Here is a 9,971-nt window from a genome sequence, read left to right on the forward strand (position 1 = left end):
GATGGATGGAAGCCATCTGCTGGATCTTCTGGAAGACGGTCAGAATTTTCAAGTTTACATGAAATTTTCTGTTGGAAGATGGTCAAAATTGGAGGATGGATATAATAACATATATGAAATCATTTTAAATTTGTCTTCTTATAGTTTTAAAACTTACCTACTCTCAGTCAAATACTTATGTCTCCTGCAAAATGAAATAACTGTATCTATAATAACAAAAAAGATACATATAAATATGTAAGACTACAAGACAATGTGCTTGTATTCTCTAGCATTCTATGAAAACAAATGAAATGAACCATTAAAATCAATCCAATAAACATGCTAGGCCATCTGTATGATTATACTTTTCATGCAGTGGGAAGGCTATTGCCATACTCCTTCTATTTTCATGGAATCATGACTCAGTATCATGTGGATCCAGATCAAGTTAAATCATCCATTTCCAGCCAGGATATCATGCTGTCCAGGCATACATAAAGAATCAAGCACTGGTCTCAGAAATTCAACTTGCTGTATTTGTTTTGGGTCAAGATGTAATTCATGTACTCCTGGAGTGAGTGCACCTGTTAAAAGCTATTAGAGTTACATGTATGATAATCTTTTTTTTTTCCACCATCTATTTTTTCCTTTTCAAAATGTAGACTCTTTGTGTGTTAAGGCTTAACACATATAAAGACCCCGTTCCCATACCTAGATCGATCTATCAGGATCAACTCATCCACGAGGGGGTTTCTTGCTAAATTACATTCAGCTTAAGCGGCTCTGCATGATGTTTGGCGTGCCTACAGAGGCTGTTTTGGGGTAATTAACCATCATTAAGCAGCCTCAGTAGGTGTGCCAGACATCTAAGCCACTTAAACTGAATGCAATTTAGCGAGAAATCCCTTGGAGATGGGTTGATCCTGCTAGATCAATCTAGGTATGGGAACGGGGTCTAACTGAGAGTACACCGTGCATGTGTACTCCATGACTAAACAATGGGTGTGGGAGGGAGCGTGTGTGGGTGTGTGTGTGAGTGTTTAATCTCTAATTTAATATTGTTTACATTTAGTGACCACAGATTATAAAGAAATAATCTAAGACATCTGCTAAAATTCCACATCCTATCTCTAATCTTACCTTTACCTTTGAAAAATCTTTTAACTACTCGGATGTCAAATCTACTTGCCACCTGCCTTAGACCATTAACTAATTATCAAACTTTTTTATGTCACAAGAGTTGTTTATAAGCCATTTTCAAAATTAAATTGTTTTTTTTTTTCAGAGTACAGCTTTCTCATTAGACCCTCAAGCTGGACTTACTGCCTCTTGATCAAGATTCTAATGGACCATTGACTAATTATCTAAGTGTTTTTATGTCACTAATTTTACTTTTTAATATATCTATTTTCAAAATTTTCTGTGTTCTTTTTTCAGAGCACAGCTTTCTCATTAGACCCTCAACCTGGACCCAGTGGCTCTTGATCAAAACTCTCGCTTAGTGTTTGCGATTCGTGCAAAGACTTAACATGTGCAGGTCGACGTAACAAGGCATGGAATCTCAAACAAGCATGTGGAATGTCGTAATCTCTCAAAATTATTGCCACATCAACAGAAATGTAAGGTCATTCATCAATATAGTGTTCACATTTTGTCTTCTTTATAAATTTTTCGATGAGCTGTCTTGGAGACTGTTAAAAGATTTGGAGGACTTTAAAACCTGGCAGGATTTGATACTGGATATTTTTTCAGTGTTGAAGACATTTTCTGGGACTATTGGTATGTTAAGGAACGTTTTTTTGTGGGAGAGATTTCAAATTAAGCAGGAAACAACTACAGTATGTGCACATCAAATGGAAAGAAGTTACGCCTCAAAATGGAGAAAATCTTCAGCAAGTGGAACAAGAAGAAAAATAAAATGGATCTGGAAAACAGTAGTGAAGTAAGAATTGGGGAGTCCTTCTAGGAGTGAAGTCACATGTAATGTGATGCACTGTGTGACTTTTTTTTTCATTTTTTAGCACCTGCTAGTTTGAGATAAGTAGCCAAAGAGTGTGAAAAACTAGTCTCCTGCGTACTGAATGTACTTTTTTCAAGATTATAATGTCTTCATCTGACATGTTATATATGATATTATTATATGTTATATAAAACTACATTGGTCTTATATATATCTAAAGTACATTATTTATTTTTATATGAAGTGAAAACATGAGATACTGTATTATTGACAGGGCTCATTCAAATCAGGTTTATTTTTTCAAGACAGTCTTTTAGCAGATTCGTGTTTTTAATAATATCTTGTTAAAAGCTAAATTATGTAACTTTTTATGTAACACTCTGTGCCTAATTAAATGTGGAGTAAATCAATTATTTTGGCATTATGTATACTGCAATTTAATTTTAAGGCTGCCAAGTTTAAACATTACAACTTAAGTCCTCTTCACATCATGTGTTATACTTATCTGTAGGGAAACACTCAGCAGGATTCACAACAAAAAATACTTTTACGTAAAAAAAAATCACCTTAAAACAGAGCCATATACTCAATACTGACAGTTAACCTATTAATTTTAACTGATGGGTCCAAAAAGTTGAAAGCATTATTGTAAATTGGAGCAGAACTCCTCAGAGGGTAATAACTATATATAAGGACCATTCCAGGTGTTACAACATAGATAAATGTAACACATGATGTGTAAGCGACCAAAGTATATTTTTAATATTGCATCAGGCTGTTGCATCTTTTGTCTCGGTGGATTTATAAAAAAAACAGTGTTAAACTTCTGTTTTAATTTTATGTAGTGTTTTCAAGTTTTAAATTTGCTATTTATAAATAAAGCTATATTATTGCAACATGTTCAAAAGAGAAATGTTGCATAATGCTTACCATTGTATTACAATGGTTACAGAATTACAATATCAAACATCAACGATTTATAACAATCTACATTTTCACATTAATATGATACTTTTTCAACAACTTACAATGACTTGTGACATTAAAAATACAAATTTAAACCATATGCAACAACATTAATGCAATTAAAACATCACCATCTCTAAATGTCGCATCAGTATACATTAAGAAGAAAGTACATTATACAATATAACAATACTTTAACTATACTTGACACAAGTTCAGTGTTATGTCACCTAGAAACAATGCACAATGCCATTTTACAATAAACATTTTACAACATGACATGTAAGTAACAAATTCATTACAACATGCTAGGACACCTGCAGGACATTACACCAAGCAATAATTATTGAAATTTGTCTCTTGGTTATATAAAGGTCTAATTATTGGTGTATGACCGTCAAAACAAATACGCAATGTTTGAGTACGGCTATATTCTGAATGGAAATATTTTTGACAGCTAAAATCCCACAAATGGTCCCTTGAATTGACTTATTTAAAAATGTATAGATCATAAAAGTTTTATCTTCTTTGAAATACTGTTGGAGAGGTAAAAGTGGTCTTGTTTGAAATTTTTAGGCTGTCTTTCAAGCATTGTTTTCTGGCATGTTGACCATGTCTGTTTTTTTTTTTTCTTTGAGATGCTGGTCATTTGAAAACAATAAGCTACATTGTAGTATGTTGCATGTATATTCAAAATGTTTAAAGCAAAATTATTTCTATTGTTATCTGTGTATTTGTTGTTAATTTTTTCTTTTTTGATTGGTTATCTAATAATACATGTATGTTTTAAATTATTTTTACTTTTTATCTACTTTTTGAATGGTCTCGTGGATAATCAAGGGTGTGACGAGACACAGTTATGAACCTTTTAAAGTTAAGACCTAAATCACATCACAAGGTATTTAAATTGTTTCACCAGTGAGCTAAAAAAAATGGGAATCAGCTGAGATAGCTTAAAACGAGACCCTCGACACTTTGAAACATCATACGAGACAATAATCTTGCAAGTATCAATTTTGCGAGTTGGGGTTAACTTTTTAGCAACAGGGGCCAAATTCATAAATTTCTTCTTAGAGACACCAAAGTGTCACTCATAATGTGGCCGATGTGTCCTGCAGAGCAACAGATTTCTAATTAAACAGAAAGTAAGAGAAAACAACCAGTAAAATGCCCACAGATAAATTCTGTCAGCTTAGATTCAGTGCTGCATTGCATTTACTGTTTTATCAATATTTTTGACCCCAGTGCCCTCCACATTACTGCAAAATCTTGCTTGATTTTACATTATGTCATGAGACTCGAGGCTATCTCAGATAATTTTCATTGAAAATTCAGCAATAGGCTTATTAGCAATCTACTCATAATAGCTCTTCCTAACAGTAGCAAATCCAGCAGAGCAAAGCCAATAGCTCTAACTGGGCTGAGACTGTTAAATCACTGGTAAATGAATTTGGTCATCTTGTGATGTCATCAATACCTGAACCAGTCTAGGTTGATCTCTGTGTCTGATTGCACCTTTTGGGTGATTCTAGGGTAGACTACATATGGGATCTCTGTCTCTCCTCATAAAGCGAAGAGTTATTCTCATGGCTATGATTTTTTCTGTGGGTAAGATTATAGACAGTACTATATTCGAGATATCAGGGGTTGGTTTCACTAAAGTACCAGTAAGAATGAAAATTGGTGGTTACTTTGATCCATGATACTTAAGTAATAGTCTGCTGTAATGAAACATTGTATCTTATAGTAAAAAGAGAGAAATGGTAAATGCTATAGACCAATGATCATCTTTTTTATAGTGGACCACTGGATTAATCCAGTAAGTTGAAAAGGGCCAAACTTCTTGGTCCTTAAGTATGGAGATTATTATATATTATAATAACTTTTGGCCATAAGTTTGTAAAACCAGCCCCTGATTGTATAAAATTTTGGTGGTTTTATGGTCCACTTTAATCAGCCCTGTATACAAATGCAAAAGTGAAAGTATTTTTACAGTGGTGGTGCTATATGTTCTTATTATACATTTATATAATATAAACAAATTAAAGCTACATTTCGGTCTCATTAAGAGTACTATATTATATGATATTTGCTACACCCTTTGTTACGTTTGTATGGTAATTTATATTGTTATGTTGATATTTTGAAATTCATTGATTAAACTTTCTACAGGTTTTGTAAGCAAATTTAGAGTAAGAAGACACCTTTGCTGTGCAATGATCTCAAAGTTGTCAGATGGTTCAAGTACAAATGGAGCATGTAAAAACTTTAACAAGGACACTCTTTTGGATTTAATATCATAATAGCCAACTGCACAGAAACAATATCACCTGATTCAAGCATTGAAGTGAATTTTTATTTAATCCGTAAGATAGACTAAAAGTAATTAAAGTAAATTTTCTAACTGAGGTTAAAGCACCTAAATTGATTCTTGTAAGAAGGCTCATATAAAAAAGCATCATGTTATGATTAAGCTCAGTCAGCCATTAAAGTAGTCAGAAATCTCTTGTATGCAACATATGGTCATAAGTACAGGACTATGGAAATAATGTTAATGATACTGGTAGTGAACTATTTCCATAGTTTAATTGTTTGTTGCTCCCACGGATTGTTTGTTGTTACTGAAGTATCCACAAGTACTGTTACACAGGGAGAGTCTCGATAGTCGAAAGGTTCATTGGTCTGAAGATTCATTGGTCCAAAAAATGGTAACTTTTCATCAGTTTTTTAATCAAGGGTTCATTGGTCTGAAGGTTCTATAGTGAACATACAGACCAATGAACATTCAGACCAATGAACCTTCAGACTATTGCTACGGCCCCGTTACACAAGCAAAAACCAAATGGGGATCTCAATCACAGGAACTCTTCTATTTTTGCTTGAGTATCTTTTACTTTGTATGCCTTGTGTGAAAATATCTTTTAAGTAAATAAACCTTGTGTGAAAATATCTTTAAATTTATGTCAATATAACTTCATGAAAAAAATGTGCATGTTATTTAAAACTTTTTTCAAATTAGAAAAGAAGGTGAAGGATTTACAACCATAAAATATAATATACAATAGTTAAATTAATCATCCTGATCTCCCCTCCCCCCCCCCAAAAAAAAAAAAAAACAAATTTATAAAATTTTCTGACAGTCATATTTATTTAACAATTAACCCATGAACTAAATATTCCACAACACAAATACTACTTCATGGTTTTATTCACAATATAATAGATCTTAAATAAACCTAGCTGAAATGTACTATTAAATATTGATTGTCCAAAGCTCCCATTGAAATATATATCTTCTCCCATATCACTGCCTCACATGTTTGAACATGAATGACCACAAAAGTCATGACAAGCCTCTTTACCACCAAGGTCATTTCGCAAATGAAACCTTTCTATATATAATAGTTAAACTAGAACTTGCTGGATGTGATAGCACATTCAATCATAAAATTGAGTGACAAATATGTGGCAGAGATAGGGAAAGAAGAAGTCCGTGGGCCTCTAAATAATACCGGAGTGGTTACTTTTTTTCAATGAACAAAGAATAAGTGCAAGTATTGTTACCCTTGTGGCAGAAATAATTGTGGAACTGTACATTTAAGAAAGGCAAGAGATTTCATCTGGTAATGCTGACTGCTAGAGATGAAAGTCCCTATACCCCGTCTGGCTCATTGCAAACAAGCTTACAAATGCACATGGAGGGAGGGTTCAAATTATGCAGGACAAAATCACTGTTCACTAGTCGCTACAAATACACAAAGTAACTTTCTCTAAATGATGACAATATTGATTGGTCATGAACTATAAAATGAAAGCTTCAATCAAGTTGTTAAAAAATCTAAGTTTATAATGATTAATAGAAGATTTCTTTACTAAACTGAAGTAAATCATGTGATAATATAAATTATTATACAAAAATATATTAAAAATGGCAGTGCTGGGTGAGACAGAAAGAAAGAAAAAAAAGAAAGGAAAAGAGGTAACAAGCAAAACAGTCATGACATATTTTCTTATGTCATCGAGATTCAAAAGTGCACCAGGGGAAATAAAACCAGAAAATTAAATGCTGAATTCTACCAGGTGGTCACTAAAATCATATAATTAACTAGGAATCCAACAAGGAATTCCCCCTTCTAAGATAATTGATACTTCCCCCTCTCTACCACAGGTATGAAGATATGTTGAGGATGAATGAGCCAAGTTCTGCTAAGAGAACCACCAAATATTTCCTGTTTTTCACCAGGCGTCTTTGTGCGTGTTCCCATTGCTGGCCCACCCTAACCACACAAAGAGATCTGGGTCCCAAGACTGGATTAACTCTTAGCCACCCCATGCATGCTTTACATAGTACTTTGACTTCTTGACAAGTTTGGATTGTGCACTAAATAACTTCCAAAAAGGGGTGAACTAATTAAAATTGAACAATAGTCTGGGATTTTTTCTGCATGATTTAGTTTGGTTTGAATACAGCTTCAGTATCATTGTTCTACAGTGCAAGAACTCCATGAAAGGTTGAATTAATTGTGTACAAAGCTTGCTTTGTGATTCAGCTTTAGTGTTTTTCTGTTAAAATTTGGTTTTTACAAGCTAAAAAAACTGGTCTTGTTACAATTCCTCCCCCCCCCCCACCCCATTTCAGAATATATATTAAGTGCAATCCATTTCTTTTTTATTTTGCTTGTTTTATGACCCAGGCTTATTGTATAATATGACTTTTTACATGCTTAAAAAATTGTATTACATAAATTAAACATTAACCATTTCAAAAATGTGTGCATAAAGTGAAATCCTTTTAATTAATATTCAAATCAATTTTAAGCACTTTTTGGTCCCATTTTGCTATCAATGAAACTGACAAGGTGGGTTATTGGTGAATTACTATGGGGAAAACTGTAAGTATGTGGGGAAACACAATATTTATGGTGATAGTGTTGTGGGCTGGGAGAAATACAGATTCTGTAAATCTGTTTAAAAAAGTGTGGGAACAGTGGTTACGGTAATGCTCATACTTGTTAGTTATAGTTAAAAAGCAGGGTTGTCTGCAAACTTCCGTGATTGTACAGCTAAAAACAAAAAATGAAATAAAATAAAAAATAAACAAAAATAAAAGAAAAAAGAAAAACTTTTGCAAAGAGAGGCATATTGCATCCATTCCCCCCTCAAACAATATTTATCCATCAAATTAACAAATATTTGGCAATTATCGTTAATCACTGATAATCCTTTTTGGCAAGATTTCCACACCTCAATATAAACACACAGATATAAGATACTACTGTGTTATCAGTGATACACATCTAGATTAAGTAAACATTTCAGTGCTCTCATCTGCAACCACTTAAGACAAAATTTTATTTATTTATTCAAGTTCTATTTTGCCTTTGCTGTCTCTCCAAACTGATACTAAAGACAAAAACCCACTATTGTTTTAATTCAATCAAATGTCATCGTTTACAAATCAAATTTAATTTAGCATTGTAAATGTTAGGCCAGCTTTGTTTCGAAACAAAAAGAAAAGTCTTACAGTTGAATCAGGCATGTTACTCCCAACCACAAAACCCACAAAAATTCAGTTTAGGTGTGTCTGTTTAACTTTCAAATTTCATTTATTCACAAGTTTAATTCAGTTTGTCTAGCTGTTGAAGGTAAGATCAATTCCAAAACACCACTCATCATAGTTAATACTCTGGTTGACAAAATGCAATAATTACATTTCGTGATTCCATCAAAACATAAATAATTGTTATCCCCTAGCAAGGTTAATACCTGTATCTGAACCAGTTTTTCCACCATTTAAAGGAAGAATGATATTTTGGTAAGAGCTTATAACCTCTAAACCAGATCATATTTAGAGCTCCTAGATCAGGCCTTATAAACGGATTAAGCGTTTACTAACACTACCCGCAGATTTTTCACCCAGTAATGTCCATATTAACCACATAACCCACTAATTAACCAACACACCGTAAAAAGTATTTACCACTGCCATAATAATTCCTAGTACTAACACTCATCCACTATGGTAGTGGTAAATACTTTTTACGGTGTGTTGGTTAATTAGTGGGTTATGTGGTTAACATGGACATTAGTATAAAAGATCTGTGGATAGTGTTAGTAAACATCTAATCCATTTATAAGGCCCATAGAGAGATTCTGTGAAAAAAGGATACAAGGAAATAAAGTTTTAACTGCACTAGAAGGGCATTCCAGCCAAAGCATTGGACTGCCTTTATTCATTTACTTCATCCATTCATGGAAGGAACAGTTAGAAAACACACAAGGGGCTCCCAAACACATTGACAACCCTTGAATGCCCCCCCCCCTCCCCTCCCCAACACCTTAAATAAGTACCATTACCCAGGTACTCTGTTAAAAGTGGGGTGATTTTAGTCATTTATTTTTACCTTTCATCACAGTAGAAAGCTTTGTACACAAAAGGCTTAAAGTTATCCTTTCTAAAAGTGAAAAGTTTCTTAAAGACAATTTCAAAATTTTTCTGCAGCAATTTCTTTATTTAATGTTCTAAAAGGGGCCAGACTATGAGGTAACACACTTCACTTTTTTCATTCGACTCTCATTCATGCATTTTTGTATCCTACTGGCATATACATGCACATGTTACATATGAAGGTCCAAATTTCCAAAGAAAAAGTCTTGTTAGTTATGACTGTGAAGTCATCCAAAACTGATTATCTACAAGGATAAATCTTCCAAAACAGCAGCCCCTGAAAGAGTCATAACTAACCCATCTATAAAAAAATTAACATCCTGGAAACAACCAAAAAGGAAGGAATAATATTAATCCATTCAATTTCTAATAACGTACAACTGATTTTATGTATTAAATTTTGTATTTCTAAATCCCTTTTTTCCATCCCAACTTTATTGTATTGCTTTGACTTAAAAGTTTTTTTGAAGTTGTAAGTATACTTTATTATGTCTGGATGTTATATATAAAATTACTTCTCCTCGAATGACAATATGATACTATAACCTTCACCTCATGATCTTTAATTTCCTCCCTTTATGCTGTGAGACACGCCAATACAATAAAGACATGAAG

The 9,971-nt window shown here is 33.2% G+C and overlaps 1 protein-coding gene across 1 annotated transcript in view; it reads left to right on the forward strand.

Annotated features, from left to right (window-relative positions):
- LOC106156381 (core-binding factor subunit beta) overlaps positions 1–5,857 on the forward strand; it is a 51,852-nt gene extending 45,995 nt beyond the window's left edge. The window contains exon 6 of the mRNA XM_013531600.3: positions 1,420–5,857. Coding sequence (XP_013387054.1) covers positions 1,420–1,467 — 48 coding nt within the window. The 3' untranslated portion in view covers positions 1,468–5,857. The remainder of the gene's footprint in view (positions 1–1,419) is intronic.
- The last annotated feature ends 4,114 nt before the right edge of the window (positions 5,858–9,971 follow it).

This window comes from Lingula anatina, chromosome 4 (assembly GCF_051362555.1).
Source record: "Lingula anatina isolate TDL-2025a chromosome 4, LinAna3.0, whole genome shotgun sequence".
Classification (NCBI taxonomy): Eukaryota; Metazoa; Brachiopoda; class Lingulata; order Lingulida; family Lingulidae; genus Lingula; species Lingula anatina.